This window comes from Elephas maximus, chromosome 13 (genome assembly GCF_024166365.1).
Source record: "Elephas maximus indicus isolate mEleMax1 chromosome 13, mEleMax1 primary haplotype, whole genome shotgun sequence".
In the NCBI taxonomy this organism is placed as follows: domain Eukaryota; kingdom Metazoa; phylum Chordata; class Mammalia; order Proboscidea; family Elephantidae; genus Elephas; species Elephas maximus.
This window is the reverse complement of record NC_064831.1, coordinates 36802638-36821037: the sequence shown is the minus strand read 5'-3', so window position 1 is coordinate 36821037 and position 18400 is coordinate 36802638. Positions and strand designations below refer to the sequence as shown.

Below are 18400 nucleotides of genomic sequence, written 5' to 3'. Positions count from 1 at the left end.
TATTAAATTATAAAAATCCTTTGTCCCCAGGTAGGTTTCACCTAACAAACTTATGAACTTGAGTATTTAACCCATTTTTAAAGACCTTCAGAGAAGAATTTTATGGTAAGTTTCTCTGGGTATGTCCTTTGTTAGCACATCTTTCTACCTCCCATCAACACACATATACACTCATCCTGGTTTACCTGGCACTACCCCAGTTTTAAACTGAAAGTCCCAGGTCTCAGGACCCCCCAATGTCCTGGGTGAACTGGAACAGATGGTCACCCTAACACACAATCTGGAGATTTGGAATACTATTCATCTGAAAGAATATTGTTAGTTGGAAATGGCAGCATGACATAAAAGTGTCACACCTGGTTTAGGGCACTTTAGAAGTGTCACACCTGCGTTCACATGCTGTATAAATTGAAAAAAATTATTCAGTGTGACAGTTTCCTCAACTGTACAGCCCAAGGACAATTATAATTCTATCGCAGAACACATGTGAAAACACCTGGCAGATTACCTGTTCCCAACAAGTCTTCTGGTTTTTTCTTATTCAGTATTTAAGTGAATTCCTGATCACTTCAGGAGGGAATTCTGGCTGCCCTGTCTTCATCTTCTTTAATAAAGTAATGTAAATTACTTAAAATGAGATTATCATATTATAATCTTAAATAATAGAATTATATGTAAATTCTTAAAATAAGATTATCATATGTATTATCTTAATGTATGAAATGTAATGCTCAAAAACCAGTAATCAAACTTGATTTTTTTACCTGAAGATTGTTGAAATCTACTGTCATAATTTCAAAGTGTTCAGTCAGAGCCAAATATCCCCCAGGAACTCGACTCATCTTTTCAGTTGTATAAGGTTCAAGTGCTTCTTCAGAATCTAAAGGACAATATGCTGGACTCTGAAATTTCACACTTGTTGGCAAATGGATACCAGCAATGTCCTTAATACCCACCCTGATGGAAGGAGAAATAAAAAGGTGGGGTAGAAAGGGAGAAAGATGGGGTTTTTAGAATCAAGTATTACCATCTAATAGTGAGTCCAGAAAAAAACATAAAAGTGAAATAAAACTTCACGCGCAGAAGTTTCTTAAACACAATTATGCACCCGTATATACAACCGCTAACCAGAAAGAAAATAAATAAGACTATATTAAAATTAAGAACTTCTCATCCAAAGACACCTGGTAAGAAAGTCAAGTCACTAAGTGGGAAAAGATATTTGCAATGCATATATCCAACAAAGGGCTCATACTCAAATATACAGAGAACACCCTCTGAGCACATACATGAGCATAATCAGGGTGGATTCCCAGAAGTGGAATTGCTGGGTCAAGGTCTTTAAACATCTTAACTGTGTTAGATAATGCCGAACTGAGCTATTAAAATGTGGTACCAACAGTATATAAATTTTTCCAGAACCCTGGTGGCATAAGGGTTAAGAGCTATGGCTGTTAACCAAAAGTTGGCAGTTCAACTCCACCAGGCACTCCTTGGAAACCCTACAGGGCAATTCTACTATATCCTATAGGGTCGTTATGAGTCGGAATCGACTCAATGGCAACGGATTTTTTTCTGAGAAAACAGGATATTATCAATCACTTTTAATATTAGCTAATTTAATACAAGTAGTTTAAAAATGTTATCCCATAGATTTAATTTCCATTTCTCTGAATAAAAGACATTTATAAATATTGTTACAGGCTGAACTGTGTCCCTCCAAAAAATGTATGTCACCTTGGCTAGTCCATGATTCCCAGCGTTGTGTGACTGTCCACCATTTTATCATCTGATGTGATTTTCCTATGTGTTGTAAATCCTACTTCTGTGATGTGAATGAAGTGGGATTAGTGGCAGTTATGTTAATGACACAGGACTCAACCTACAAGATTAGGTTGTGTCTTAAGTCAATCTCTTTTGCAATATAAAAAAGAGAAGTGAGAAGAGAGACACGGGGACCTCATTCCCACCAAGTTAGAAGAGCTAGGTACCTGTGCTAAGAAGCTCCTAGACCAGGGAAAGACTGATGAGAAGGACCTTTCCCCAGAGCCTACAGAGAGAGAAAGCCCTCCCCTGGAGCTGGCACCCAGAATTTGTACTTCTAGCCTCCTAAACTGTGAGAGAATAAATCTGTTTGTTAAAGCCATCTACTCATGGTATTTCTGTTATAGCAGCACTAGATAACTTAGCCCCCACGTGTCTGTCAGTTTGTCATACTGTGGGGGCTTGTGTGTTGCTGTAATGCTGGAAGCTATGCCACCGGTATTCAGATACCAGCAGGGTCATCCACGGAGGACAGGTTTCAGCTCAGCTTCCAGACTAAGACAGACTAGGAAGAAGGACCCAGCAGTCTACTTCTGAAGAGCATTTGCCAGTGAAAACCTTATGAATAGCAGCGGAACACTGTCTGATATAGTGCTGGAAGATGAGCCCCCCAGGTTGGAAGGCACTCAAACATGACTGGGGAAGAGCTGCCTCCTCAAAGTAGAGTCGACCTTAATGACGTGGATGGAGTAAAGCTTTCGCGACCTTCATTTGCTGATGTGGCATAACTCAAAATGAGAAGAAACAGCTGCAAACATCCATTAATAATCAGAACCTGGAATGTACAAAGTATGAATCTAGGAAAATTGGAAATCGTCAAAAATGAAATGGAATGCATAAACATCAATATCCTAGGCATCAGTGAGCTGAAATGGACTGGTATTGGTCATTTTGAATCAGAAAATCCTATAGTCTACTATGCTGGGAATGACAACTCGAAGAGGAATGGTGTTGCATTCGTCGTCAAAAAGAATGTTTCAAGATCTATCCTGAAGTACAAAGCTGTCCGTGATAGGATAATATCCATACGCCTACAAGGAAGACCAGTTAATGTGACTATTACTCAAATTTACGCACCAACCACTAGGGCCAAAGATGAAGAAATAGAAGATTTTTATCAGCTGCTACAGTCTGAAATTGATTGAACATGCAATCAAGATGCATTGATAATTACTGGCGATTGGAATGCGAAAGTTGGCAACAAAGAAGGATCAGTAGTTGGAAAATATGGCCTTGGTGACAGAAACAATGCCGGAGATCGAATGATAGAATTTTGCAAGACCAACGACTTCTTCACTGCAAATACCTTCTTTCACCAACATAAATGGCAGCTATACACATGGACCTCATCAGATGGAACACACAAAAATCAAACTGACTACATCTGTGGAAAGAGATAATGGAAAAGCTCAATATCATCAGTCAGAACAAGGCCAGGGGCCAACTGTGGAACAGACTATCAATTGCTCATATGCAAGTCCAAGCTGAAACTGAAGAAAATCAGAGCAAGTCCATGAGAGCCAAAATATCACCTTGGGTATATCCCATCTGAATTTAGAGATCATCTCAAGAATAGATTTGACACACTGAACGCTAATGACCGAAGACCACACGAATTGTGGAATGACATCAAGGACATCATCCATGAAGAAAGCAAGAGGTCACTGAAAAGACAGGAAAGAAAGAAAAGATCAAGATGGATGTCGGAAGAGACTCTGAAGCTTACTCTTGAGCGTCGAGCAGCTAAAGCAAAAGGAAGAACTGATGAAGTAAAAGAACTGAACAGAAGATTTCAAAGGGCCTCTCGAGAAGACAAAGTAAAGTATTATAATGACATGTGCAAAGAGCTGGAGATGGAAAACCAAAAGGGAAGAACACACTCGGCGTTTCTCAAGCTGAAAGAACTGAAGAAAAAATTCGAGCCTTGAGTTGCAATAGTGAAGGATTCCATGGGGAAAATATTAAACGACGCAGGAAGCATCAAGAGAAGATACAAGGAATACACAGAGTCATTATACCAAAAAGAATTAGTTGATATTCAACCATTTCAAGAGGTGGCATATGATCAGGAACCGAAGGTACTGAAGGAAGAAGTCCAAGCTGTTCTGAAGCCATCGGCGAAAAACAAGGCTCCAGGAATTGATGGAATATCAATGAGATGTTTCAACAGACAGATACAGCTCTGGAGGTGCTCACTCGTCTATGCCAAGAAATATGGAAGACAGCTTCCTGGCCAACTGACTGGAAGAGATCCGTATTTATGCCTATTCCCAAGAAAGGTGATCCAACCAAATGTGGAAATTATAGAACAATATCATTAATATCACACACAAGCAAAATTTTGCTGAAGATCATTCAAAAACGGCTGCAGCAGTATATCAACAGGGAACTGCCAGAAATTCAGGCCAGTTTCAGAAGAGGACGTGGAACCAGGGACATCATTGCTGATGTCAGATGGATCCTGGCTGAAAGCAGAGAATACCAGAAGGATGTTTACCTGTGTTTTATTGACTATGCAAAGGCATTTGACTGTGTGAATCATAACCAACTATGGGTAACACTGCGAAGAATGGGAATTCCAGAACACTTAATTGTGCTCATGAGGAGCCTTTACATACATCAAGAGGCAGTTGTTCAGATGGAACAAGGGGATACTGATTGGTTTAAAGTCAGGAAAGTTGTGCGTCAGGGTTGTATTCTTTCACCATACCTATTTAATCTGTATGCTGAACAAATAATACAAGAAGCTGGACTATACGAAGAAGAACGGGGCATCAGGATTGGAGGAAGACTCATTAACAACCTGTGTTATGCAGATGACACAACCTTGCTTGCTGAAAGTGAAGAGGACTTGAAGCACTTACTAATGAAGATCAAAGACCACAGCCTTCAGTATGGATTACACCTCAACATAAAGAAAACAAAAATCCTCACAACTGGACCAATGAGCACCATTATGATAAACGGAGAAAAGATTGAAGCTGTCAAGGATTTCATTTTACTTGGATCCACAATCAACAGCCATGGAAGCAGCAGCCAAGAAATCAAAAGACGCATTGCATTGGGCAAATCTGCTGCAAAGGACCTCTATAAAGTGTTGAAGAGCAAAGACGTCACCTTGAAGACTAAGATACGCCTGACCCAAGCCACGGTATTTTCAATCACATCATACACATGTAAAAGCTGGACAATGAATAAGGAAGACCGAAGAAGAGTTGACCCCTTTGAATTGTGGTGCTGGTGAAGAACGTTGAATATACCATGGACTGCCAAAAGAACAAACAAATCTGTCTTGGAAGAAGTTTGGCTAGGATGCTTCTTAGAGGAAAGGATAGCGAGACTGCATCTTACATACTTTGGACGTGTTGTCAGGAGGGATCAGTCCGTGGAGAAGGACATCATGCTTGGCAGAGTACAGGGTCAGCTGAAAAGAGGAAGACCCCAGCGAGGTGGACTGACACAGTGGCTGCAACAATGACCTCAAGCATAACAACGATTGTAAGGATGGCACAGGACCGAGCAGTGTTTCGTTCTGTTGTGCATAGGGTCGCTATGAGTCGGAACCGACTCGACAGCACCTGACAACAACAACAACAGATAACTAAGACAAATATATTCACGCTTTGTTGCAAAAACTGCAAATATTTATCTCAGTCTGTTGCTTGCCTTTTAACTTATAGTATCTTTCACCGGATGGAAGTTTTCAACTTTTCTGTGGTCAAATTTCTCAATCTTTTATGGCTTTTGGAACCCTGTGTTTTGCTTTGGAAGGCCTTCATCACCTCATGAATTTTTTTCACACATATATTTAATTCAACTGGAATTAAAAGTAAAGATCTAACTTATTCCCCCAATGAATTATACCATCTGCATTTACTGAACAGTTTATCCTTTTTCTCGATGATCTGAAATTACCACTTTTCATGTACTATAATTTCTATAAATTCAAGGATCTGTATCTAAATGCTTTATTGTGTTCCACTGATCTATTTTTCTATTTCTGCATCAATGTATTACCGTTTTTTACATCTAAAAAGACATTTCAAAAGTTTCTTGACTATTCTTAAACATTTGTTCCTTCAGGTGAACATTATATTCAACTGGTGAGGTTCGAATGGTAATTTTTACAATAATGATTTGCAAACGTTTCTAGCAGGTTGAACGGCATTCATCTATATTATTTTCAGCTTGTTTTTTCACAGTCCTCAACCTGCACTGCTAAGCATTGCAAACTACACTGCAGTACTCACACAGACCTACTCCATCAGAATGTATGGCGTTTTTATTTTTACAAAAGCTCCTCTGGTGCTTCCGTTGTACAGCCAGAGGTTGTTGTGCTGTATAGGTGAATGAGTGACGAAGGAACCCTTTTTCAGAATGGTAGATAGCAGTCACTTCATTCCTATTTTGCTTAGGCAAACAATTTTAGTGATTTTGCTACAAAATAGAAAGAAGAAACTACTGAGGACAAGGAGTCTGGAGTCATGCTACAGCAAGAATCCCAGCGACATGGAACCTAGATTTTCTGGTAGGCAATGAAGTAATATATCTCTAACACCTGAAAAATGCAAATACTCTTTAACTCAATAATTCCTTATTACCAAATTTATCCTAAGAAAATTATAAAGCTAAACCCACAAAGATGTAGGTACAAAGGTTTTCATCACTGGTTTTAAAACAAGAAAAGTGGAAACCCAAGGCCAACCCTTCAGGCAAAGATTAGACTGGACTATAAAACATTACAATGATACTCGTGAAGAGAGTGCTTCTCAGCTCAAGTAGCTACATGAGACTAAATGGGCAGTTTCTGTCCAGAGGCTACAGGAGAAGGCAAAAAGGGACAGGAGCTGGTTGACTAGGCACAGGAAATCTGGGGTAGAAAGGAGGCGTGCACTGTCACATTATAGGGAGAATAACTAGGGTCACATAACAATGTGTGTACAAATCCTTGTATGAGAAATTAACTCAAACTATAAACTTTCACTTAAAGCACAATAAAAATAAAATTAAAAAATAGGAAAAAAACAAAAGCAGAAGCCTAAAATTCTAACATCTGAGGACTAGAACACTAAGACACTGATAAAAATCACGAAATAAATCTATTAACATGAAAAGGCTCACAAAGAAAAAGTTAACACTTTACTGATACGGTTGAAACAAAATTAAGTTTATATACACGTACACATTTAGTTATACAGAGCTCACATTCAACTAGTACACTCTCATACAGCCAGCGTCACTGCCTGCTCAGTCAGTGCTCTGTGCCCTACCAATCGCTAAACATTTCTACGGTCACCTTGTAAGAAACAGAGAAAAGAGTAAGAATGTACAAAGGTGAACAGTGGTTATCTACTAATGAAAGGTTTAAGAAAATTTTTATTTTGTTTTACTTGTCAGTATTTCTTAAAATAACTTACAAGTTATATTTATGACTATTAAGTTATTCAGAGGAGGGGGTTCCTTAAAAAGTTTTAACAAAACCTGGATCAATATTTTCCAAAATACAACATTCATTAATGTTCAGGAATAAAAGTGTAACCAAAGAACATCTATAATTAAAAAGTATTTAATACCACATTCTCATGTATACAGTGAAACTTGTGAGAGCCAGAACTCGATGGGACTGCCTTGTTCTTCTGGGTCTTGCCAGTTTCCTGCCTTTGAGAGGGAGTAGCCTTATCACTTTTCTATCACTCATTTTAGTGGAAAATATTGGAGTTTTCCTTCTCTCACAGGCTTCTGCCTTACACACGTTCTGACTTTCAGAGGTTTTACTGTATCGTATTTGATGAGCAAATCTTAGAATCTCAAGGATAAAAAGATCCTAAAAGTTCATCCCATTCAACCACACATCATTATAATAAAGTTTAAGAGAAAAAGGAGAGAAGTAAATTAATTAAAACCAAAATTTATTTTCACACTAGAATTTTTGCTATATTTTGCCTCACGCATCAAAAGGATAATAGGTAGTATCAAAATTCATCTTCCATTAAAAAAATAAAAGATGGCTTTAAACCCAAAGTTCCATTTGAAAACAAAGTGAAATATATGCTAAAAAAAATTTAAGACTGCAGAAACATGAATTTAGAGATCAGAAAACTATAAACCCTTATGCAAATATATATCCAACTACATAACCTTTGAAATACAGTAGACTATTTAAAATTACTATTTTAGGTGATTTAAATAGTAACTTGCCTATGATGTCTTCGTATCTCTGCACATTCCACCACCACCCCAAATATAACGGCACTTGCTGGTATAACTTTCCCGTACTTTTCACAACTGCCATCATCACCCTGCATCTAAAAATATAATGATAAAAATTAAACAGTTATTCATACTCAAAATACGTGTATGATAACAAACTATGAAAATTAATTAAATAAAAAAACTTTAAAACAATAAGTATAAGCAGGGTTTTTTCCTTTCAAAAGTTTTTTATTTCCATCGTTATGTACTTTTTTTTTTTTTTTGGTACAGGTATAAACACAAAGGACAGAGGGAAAGAAGGAAACTATAAGGCTACACAGAACAAAAGGTTATTGAGAAGAATTTTAACTGAGAGGTCAAAATCATTTCAGCAACCACGAGTTGTCGTCAAGTAAATTCTAACTCATGGTGACGCCATATGTGTCAGAGTAGAACTGCGCTCCGTGGGTGCTCAGTGGCTGACGTTTCAGAAGCAGATGACCAGGCCTCCCTTCCAAGGACTGTCTGGGTGGACTCAACCTCCAACCTCTCAGCGGACAGATAAGCACATCCACCAACCATACCAAAGCAGATACCACCACAAACCCTTGATAATTTGCCAAAAATGCAAGCAGCGAGGACTATGAAGCTGAAAGTACCTCTCTTTCTCAACCCTGCTCAAGGGTGTCACAATCAATCTGTCCACAGATTAACCTCAAATCCTATAAATTCCTTAACAGTATTTTTTTGCCCATATACCTCATTAGGACATACGAATATACATGTTATTAAATGGTTTTCGCATGGATTTCTTTCCAAATACACAGTACGTACCTTGATTATGGGAAATGTATTTCATATTTCATACTGCTTTGTAAATACACTAGGGTTTCAATAAATATCTGCTCAAACAATGGATTCTTAAGAGTATTTTCATGCTTACCTTTGGCTGCAAAAGTAAAGAGTCCCATGCATGAATCAAACTCTCCACAATTCCTTCTCCAAATAAACCTGCATCGACAGTTTCTGTTACAACTAGGGACACTCTATAGAATGATTTTTTAAAAATACATGTAAGTAAAATATCATGCTATTATATAAAGATGTCAAAGCTAAGAGATGAGAAGAAGGAAGAGTATATTATAGAAACAGTAAATAAGTAAAATTTTCAAATACAATTCATTTTTAATATCGGTTTCTGAATCTTGAGGAACCTGACTCTAATGTTCCTCAGGCTGCTCTGTTCTCCTCTCCTTATGTGTCGGGGACACTCGTCACTTGGCCCCGCTGCCTCCTCAGGCTATTCTTTCCTTGCCTAAATCCTTCAAAGTGGTTCATATCCATTACCTTTACAAGCCCCCTCCTTAACATAGGACTTCAACACTAAAATATTCTATCTTTGACAACCCCACTTTTATCAAAATGACTAATCTTTCTCAGTTCTGATTTTCCTTGACCTACAAATAACATTTAATGCAGGTGAGATGCCCTCCCTCTTAAAATTCATTCTCTACCTTCTATGATACTACATTACCTAGGCCTGCCTCTTACACATTGTCTTCTTCTGTGGCTTCTTTTGCTTTACCCACTAGTTTTGGGTCTTCATGAAAGCCTAGTCCCTAGAGCTCTGCTCTCCTGTCCATTCTTTCCTCTAGTTTCTCCCCTCTCTGAATTCTGTTAGCACTTACTCCCACTATCGTTTATATGTGTAGTTAAAAGATAAAAGTTTAATGAATATTCCTTATCTTCCTACCTAGACTGTAGGTGTCTTAAGGGCAGAACTATTTTGATACCCCCACAGCACCTAAACTCAGTATTACATATACAGAAAACATTAGTATTTAGGATTGCAAACATTTAGAATGTGAAAGGTATTTCAAATCATCTAGTTTAACATCTTGATGCCTAGAGATTTGGTCAAGGTCAAAATAAACTAATAACACAGAGTCTGAACTAGTATCCCTATCTCCTGATTCAAAGCCAGTGTACCTTTCTAAACTCTATCTGCAGAACAAAACTCCACATCATGACAAAATGCAGATTAATTTTCCCCCAAACTCTGTTAACCCAGAACTAAAACCATTTCTGAAGCCAACTCTTCAGACAGAGATTAGTCTGGAGTATAAAATATAAAGTAATTCTTAGGAAGACTGTTTCTTAGTTCAAGTAGATACACGAGACTAAATGGGCAGCTCCTGTCCGGAGGCAAGATGAGAAGGCAGGAAGGGACAAAAGTTGGTTGAATGGGCATGGGAAATCCAGAGTGGAAAGGGGGGGTGTACTGTCACATTATAGGGATTGCAACTAGGGTCACATAACAATATGCGTATTAATTTTTGTATGAGAAACTAACTTGAGCTCTAAATTCACTTAAAGCACAATAAAAAAAAAAATTAAGGTAATTTTGATTCGGGACAGTGTTTAATTTCTATAAACCCACTGCCACTAAGTCGATTTTCAGTCATAGGAACCCTATAGGACAGAGTAGAACTGTCCCACAGGGTTTCCAAGGCTGTAGATCTTTACAGAAGCAGATTGCCACATCTTTCTCCCAGGGAGTTGCTGATGGGTTCAAACCGCCAACCTTTTGGTTAGCAGCCAAGTGCTTTAACCACTGTGCTCCTTTAAATTTCTGTAAAATGAGAATAATAATATGTCTTAACAATTTAATAGGACCTCTTTCATGAAAACAAATGTAAAGACCATTGAGAAGCATAAAGTACTATGTAAACATAAGTTATAATATAACTAGAAGAAGACATTTTAAAAAATCATTGTCCAAATGACAATGGAATCCAAAACAATGGTCCTGTTTAAACCTATAACCTAACCTGAAGTAAACTTCAAGTAAAATGAGACCATAGACACCCAGGAGAGGTACTATCTACTGCTACATAGAGAAAACCGTCTCAAAAATGATGGTGTTGGACCACATGATTTTTAAATCCCTTTTAACTTTACAATTCCACATCCTTGTGACATGAACCAGAGTGTGGTAACATACTAAAAAGCCAACACTTATGGAATTATGTTTAAATCATTTGAAGGGCCCAGGCTGAAATAAAGAGAGAGCTGACACTTCTTAAGCTTGCATATCAGCCAAGGACATTCACACAAAATGAAATAAGTCCATCGAGCCTGATCTGATGCATGCAGTTATTACCTTTTTAGTATCATTTTTAAATAGTTATTGATTACATAGGAGGAATTATGCATTTTTACAAGCCAGAACACTAAAATTAACAAAGGTAAAGTAACTTGCCAAAGGTCAAGTTTATTTATTAAATTCTTTACTACAAATTTTCAACATCTTAAATATTTTTTATAAAGAATACAACCTTATTATGAAAATCTGTTGCATGCCAAAATAAGGGTTTAGTGTCTTGACTTGGACTACAAACCCAAAACGAAACCCATGGCCATCGAGTAGATGTGACACTATAGGACACATCAGAACTGTCCATAGGGTTTCCAAGGCTGTAATTCTTTACAGATAAAGACCGCCACATTTCTCTCCCACAGAGCGGCTGGTAGGTTCAAACTGCTGGCCTTTTGGTTAGCAGCCAAACCCTTAACCACTGTGCCACCAGGGTTCCCTTTGTTTGGACTAGAAGCTAGAAATGTGAGTAATCTGATTTTTAAAAAATAAAATAGCAAATTATAAACATGAAAATTAATTTATATTATACCTTTCAGGAATGTGTTTTGGAATTTCTATGTCCAGCGACTTCATATGTAAGAGTTTGATCCCTGCTTCCATCTTGTTTGCTGCCACTACGTCACAGGCAAGTTCATACATGGTCTTGGATAACTCACAGGCATACACCGAGTGTGCTCCAGCTTTTTTAGCAAATATGCTACAAGGGGAAAAAGCGCTCCATCAAGAAAAAATAAACCGCTAGCGTTTGTCAAATCTTAACAGAATTAAGATGTTTAAAGATGGGGTTTTCCTTTTATTCTTTAATTATCCTAACCATTATTCGTTCCACATTAAACATTGAACTAATATTTTTGTCTAGAAGCAACTCATAACAAAACAAGCATGAAGAAAACTAACAGTCTTTAACTTAGAAAAATAGATTCCACCAGATGAACAGTACAAAAGCTACTCTTAAAAATTATTATTCAAACTTTAAATAATAATCACTCCAAATTTTTCCTGGCACTTAAGTCCAGGTCTTGAGAAAGTAAGTTACAGTGAAAGATACAACAGTTGCACGGATAACCCTAACAAGATTATGAGAAGTAACAAAACTTCATTTTTCATTTTAAATTTCATTGTCAAATTTTGTATATTTGGCAAAACCTTTACTTTCCATTATCAGTACACACTTATACGTATACATAATTAAAACACGATGATGACAAACCTTAGTATTCCAGTTCCTGTCCCAATGTCCAAAACACTTTTGTATCCTGAACGAACCGCCTTTTGGATTGCTGCATTATAAATCCTATTCCTCCTGATATCATTCAGCATGATGAAGTGCCAACGCTCTACCAACCAGTTTGCAACACGATAAAAATTCTCCTTTGCGTCATTGAAATCAGGGTTGAGCTTCACTGCTTTATGAAAATACCCAGCCGCTTCATCTCTAAAGCCCATTCTAGAGTAAAAAATGACAAAGAAAAAATATTCACCTCTGTGCTATCAATTGGAAACCCTGGTGGCATAGTGGTTTAAGTGATATGGCTGCTAACCAAGAGGTCAGCAGTTCAAATCCACCAGGCACTCCTCGGAAACTCTATGGGGCAGTTCTACTCAGTTCTATGGGGTCGCTATGAGTTGGAATCGACTCGACAGCAGTGGGTTTGGTTTTTTTTTTTTTTTTTGGTGCTATCAATTGTTCATGCTGCTGATCTGGCTTGGTAATCCTTCACAGCAACCTGAAACTTACCCAACTCAAGGATCACCTCCTTTGGGAGGTCTTCAGTGAGGGCTGCAATCCTCAATGACTTCTTTCTTTTCTAAACTCCTACTCTACTGATGCATTTCAGAACACTAACAAGTACTTGATTACAAATTACTGCTGTAGTAAAGGACAGCAGAAGTTCTCTTAGCTCCACTTAACCAACTCACTAGCATACCAATGCACCTAAAAACTAGCCCCTCTGTAAAACATAGCTAACTGATGTCTGTGGCTAGTAACTTCTTCTCTGGTATGCCCACATACTTTTTCTCTCAACAGCTGAGTTAAATACTCATCAATAGTCAGTTGCATTTGCTGCCAGACCAGTTTATGCCAGTTGTACGCGTTACTATAATGACATATTTTAATTAAATATTACAAAATATTTAATAGGGTTTATTTTATTAATTTAAAATGATTCGATGGCAATGGGTTTTATTACAAAAACTAATATCTAATCCTTAGTAGTTCTATACAGTCCTTTTACACACTATTAGTATGCAACACTTCAGAGTTCTTCAACACCCAACCAGCCTACACTCTCTCCAACTAGAGAATTCCCTGATAACATGTTTGGATGTGCAACAATGTCCAATTGTTATACACACTTCTAAACACTTACTCTCAATTTCTATACTTATCTGTCAGTAACTGGTAATTTGTGGAAAAGCACCAGAGCATGGGCCACAAATTAAACAGAACTGAGCTAGGAGAACCCTTCTGTACTCATACTGCTTCTCAAGCCCTTGAAGGCATTTGATCCACTTTAGAAGAAACTGAATCACAGTCTTCATTATGACAATGGATTAAGCAAAAAAGACACTCTGAAACTCCAAACAGGGGACCACACTATAATAAAAGGCAATAGTCGTATGTCAGATGAGAGACACTTATACTTTAAAATAAAAATGACTGAGATTCGTATATGTTATATTTTTATGATTCCTTGTATTTTCTCAGAATTATTTCATGCACACGTGCCAGGGTGCAGAAAGAGTTAACAGTCCTATCCTTTGAAAGTCCTGCTTACGAGGTTGGCCCTTGGATTTTGGAAGGACTCCCAATACCCTGATAAGATTGGCCCACTGTGCCTCAACTGTTTGTACAAACAATGTGGTTTACACTGGACACCTGCTTCCTTCTGGTAGTCTGGAGTTTTGGTTCACGCCAGGCAGTGGGTACTTATGTGACCAGCCCGCAATAAAAACCCTGGATGCTGAATCTCTAATGAGCTTCCCCGGTTGGCAACGTTTCACACGTGTCACCAAAGCTCATTGCTGGGGGAATAAAGGGTGTTCTGTGTGACTCCACTAAGAGAGGACCTTCAGAAACTTGGATCTGGTTTCCTCCGGACTTTGCCCCATGTGCCTTTTCCCTTTGCTGATTTTGCTCTGTATCCTCTCAGTGTAATAAATCATAGCCATGAATATGACTATAGATGAGGCTTGTGAGCAAATTATTGAAACTAAGGTGGTCTCGAGGACACCCGACACAATTGCTTACTGTGTTATGGTCAAATTCACCCTTTTTGCCTGCTGTAACATTTTTTCTTTGCCACGTGGCACAATGTTAATCTTTGTCAGTAGAAAGTGCTGGAGAGATACTGCAAGAGGAAAGAATTTTGCTTACTGGTTCCAGTGTGCCTCCTCTAGGCCTTCTGCAGCACCAGGTGCCAGCAGTGCCCAGTAGTCAGCAGTTTCCCCCAGCAATCCTCCACTGGGCAGTTTTGTAATGGACTGCCTCAGGTGAGACACCTCCAGGTGCACAGTTTTCCCTGACACCCCAGAGGGCAAATTTCTTTGCCGTCCTGTGAACCGCAGCTCAGCCCCCAGCGGGGCAGTGGCTATTGTGTAGTATATTATATGATATTGAAACTGCTATGATATTACATATTATAACTACTAGTCCTATATTCTTTTGACTTCTCTTTACTTCTTACTAGCCAATCCCTCAATTCTCCAACCCTTTGTTGTAGTTAACAGCTTTTTATTTTAAACTTTCCGTATTCAAATTACAACATGATTTATCCCTGATCACAGAGAATAACTCTCAACAAGTAATAATGAAATCATTCAAACCTGAAGAGATGTTCCCCCATGCTATTGCAAATCACTTCATCATCAGGAAATAGTTCCAAGGCCTGCTCATAGCAACCAAGCAAGTCTGGAATTCGACCAAGCGCATCAAGCTCTTCAGCCCATTTGAATAGCGTATACTGAAAAGTTTCCTTTACAAAAGAGAAAAAAAGAAACAGTAAATTAGTCAGTAACATAAAGGATGAAACACAATACAATGCCGGTTCAAGATTCCACAGAGAATGGAACTTACCTATTATTGAACAACTTACCTATTACCTACCACCCAAAGCATTTGGTAGGCATTGTTTGCTGAATAGACAAATGTGTAAATGAATGGATTTTACCACCTATTTGGCAATAATATGCAGAATTAGACAGTCTGACCATTCTCTTCTCTAAACTCTCTCCATTCTTAGCTGCCATATCACACTCTCCTGGTTCTCCATCTACCTCTTTTTTGTGGGCTTCTATGTATGTTTTAAGCTTGTCCTCAGCCCCCTTCCCTTTTCTCATCCAAACCGAATGCATTGACTATCACCTGTGTGTTATGGGTGTTACATCTATACTTCCAATCAAGACTCTTCTCCTGAACCCCAGATTCAGAGATGCAACTTCCTATTAGTCATCACAACCAGAGACTGTGCCCCAAGCCATCTCAAAATTAGCTCAAGTATTTCCTGAACAACCAATGTGCCAAGAGCTGGGGCTAAAACACAGTGATAAACAACTCATCAAACCTTTCACCTCCTCTCCATCCCCATTGTTACCGTGTAATCTGGACCTCAAAACCTCTTGTTGGGCTACAGCAATAGCCTTCTCACTGCCAGCCTAACTCCAATCTCACTTCCTTCCAACCATTCTCCACACTGCAACACAATGGAGAGAGGGCAGGCTTTAGTTATCCCAGCTTTATCATAAACACATTTTAAATCATCTTTACATATTTTTTACATAAGAGGTAATACCTTAAACTGAATCTTAATGGAGTTCACCAGAGAGACAAGAATAAGGAGATTCTAGAGTATGAGGGCAAAAAACACAGATTGCATGAAATGGATCAGGGGATTTACAGGTAAGCTTGGTGTGCCTGGAGTTTGGGTTTAGGGGGTCTGAGAGAGTAGCAGAAAATAATACTAAAGAGATAGACCTTTTGCAATAAGCCCATACAAAGGAATATGGGCTTTTTTCTGGAGGAAACAGAACTAGTTACTGAAGCTTACTGAATACCAGGCATTGGAATAGAAATTTCAGATATACTTCTAATCCACACTAAAAATTTACCGAGAATTATTAGCCCTGTTTTACAAACAAGGAAACTAAGGAACAAATAATGGAGGAAACAGCACATGGATTGATCCATTACTCTACAGCTGCTCACTTACAAGAGCAAGCTGCATCCCAATATATTAACTTTCTCCTCCTTGAGTGGGCCAGTTGGTCCTGAAATTTACATTAAATTTAAATCACAAACATCACATCAGCACAGAACCATCTGAATCAACTTTGCCATATGACTCAACTTTACAAATCTAACCTTAAGATAAACTAAGATCTGACTGACTACTGAGATTGAGAGATACCATATTAAAGCAAAACTTGAGGCCAAAAACAAAATTAAGCTAAACCATTTTTTGAAATTTAGATTATTCTAACATTACTTGGAAAAAAAAATGTACAGCATTTCAACAGAATCAGAGTCACAAATAACTCAACTGAAACTTAAAGAATGCATCATGGAATGATGCTTCCTTTAGACTAACTAAATTGCAAAACTTTCCTCAATTACAGTAACCCTAAGCAAGCATTCCTTCCACACAGAGTAGGGCCAAGTGCAGAGGCTCTGAGGCAGGGGCCTGGTCGGGCTGAGTAAGGGGGAGGGAGAGGATCACCTGAGGCCTCCTTTGCCATACAAACGACTCTGGATTTTTGACTGAGACGGAAGCTTTGAAATGAAGTGACATCATTTGACTTTTATTATAAAAAGCTCAGGCTGGCTGTATAGAGAGAGACCGCAGGAAAGCCCAGTGGGAGCCTATTACAAGAGTCGGACGAGAAATGATAGAGGCTTGAAACTGGGGCAGTAAAGGAGGAAGTGGTGAGAAGTGGTAAGATTCTGCATGTATTTCGAAGGTGGAGCCCATAGGATTTCCTGACGGGTCGGCTGTGGGTGCGAATAAAAGGCGGCAAGTGAGAACGGCAAAAATTGCAACCACTAGCCACGCACGCTAACTCCCAACCCTTCGCCATATAAAAAATATATATATATATAAAACATATATATAAATACGGGGTTGGGGGGCGGTTCTACTCTGTCCTGTAGGGTCGCTATGAGTCGGAATCGACTCGACGGCACTGGGTTGGGTGTGTGTGTGTGTGTATATATATATATATATATACATATATATATATATTTTTTTTTTAACGAGAAGATCGGAGGATCTGCCAACAAGTCAGAGAAAGCAAGGCCCTCACCTTCACGTCGTCTTTGAGCTCCGGCGCCAGGCTGAGCACGAGGAGGTAGTGAGCATAGGCGGTGCCGAAGTCCTGGGCGCCCAGGCAGTGCTCTGCGCTCTGCAAGGACCGCGACACCAGCTCGTCCCGGCCGGCCGCCCCGCCGCCACTCCCGGCGCTTCGGCGGGGCCTGAGCCGCGAGTTTGGCATGACAGAGCGGCTGCCCTAAGCCTGAGCGTGCAGAACCAAAGGAAGAAGCTTTTGACAAACGGAACTCGAGGAGGATCTGGATGGCTACGCAGGCATTCGCCTACCTCGAGCTAGATAACGAGTACAAGAAAGTTATCCTTCGCCAGCGGGTGAGCGCGCCCGCCTCCACCCAGCCAGAGGCTCCGCCCTCTCCCTGCCCGGCCGTCTCCTCCTCCAGCGACTCGCAACGCCGCAACCGCAAACAGACGCCCGCCGCGGCGCCCGCTCCTCGAACGTCAGCACGCCCGAACGTGGGCACGTCGGACCGCCCCCTCAGGAGGGGGGCCCGGGGCGGCCGCTGCGCGTGCGCATAAGAGAAACGCTTTTAACAGGTTGCAGGCTTTTTTGCGCCCCTCCTCTTTCCCGTCTGAAACTAGAGCTTTCGATCTCCCTTCCTGGTCTTCAGTAGTGTGTGACTTCGGCTACAGGACAGCACTGTGCAGCCTCAGTCAGCGCGAAGCTGCTCCTGCCGTTGAGTCACGTCGGCGGTGGGCGGAAAGTCGATCAGGCAGTTGTGATGCTTTTAAGGAATATGCATCATAAGGCACCAAATCTCAAAATCGCAAGACTGGAAGGAATTGGGAGATAATAAAAGCACCTTAGATGAAGTAGAGGAAATGCTTTCATAGGCAATTTTTTAAATCATCCTCACAAAACCCTGGAAGGTGGGCCTTTGGATCATGCTCATTTCACAGA

The 18400-nt window shown here is 39.5% G+C and overlaps 1 protein-coding gene across 5 annotated transcripts in view; it reads right to left on the bottom strand.

Moving 5' to 3' along the window:
- PRMT9 (protein arginine methyltransferase 9) overlaps positions 1-17878 on the bottom strand; it is a 28811-nt gene extending 10933 nt beyond the window's left edge. For 2 of the 5 annotated variants that reach the window (XM_049905914.1, XM_049905915.1), the window contains exons 1-7: positions 17477-17878; positions 15005-15153; positions 12387-12623; positions 11706-11873; positions 8960-9062; positions 8023-8129; positions 765-957 (exon numbers count right to left, since the gene is read on the bottom strand). In XM_049905914.1, coding sequence (XP_049761871.1) covers positions 765-957; positions 8023-8129; positions 8960-9062; positions 11706-11873; positions 12387-12623; positions 15005-15153; positions 17477-17665 — 1146 coding nt within the window. In that variant the 5' untranslated portion in view covers positions 17666-17878. Of the gene's footprint in view, positions 1-764; positions 958-5179; positions 5309-8022; positions 8130-8959; positions 9063-11705; positions 11874-12386; positions 12624-15004; positions 15154-17476 lie in introns of those variants that run through there. The other 3 variants (XM_049905916.1, XM_049905917.1, XM_049905918.1) reach the window with 3 other exon arrangements.
- Between the last annotated feature and the right edge of the window lie 522 nt (positions 17879-18400).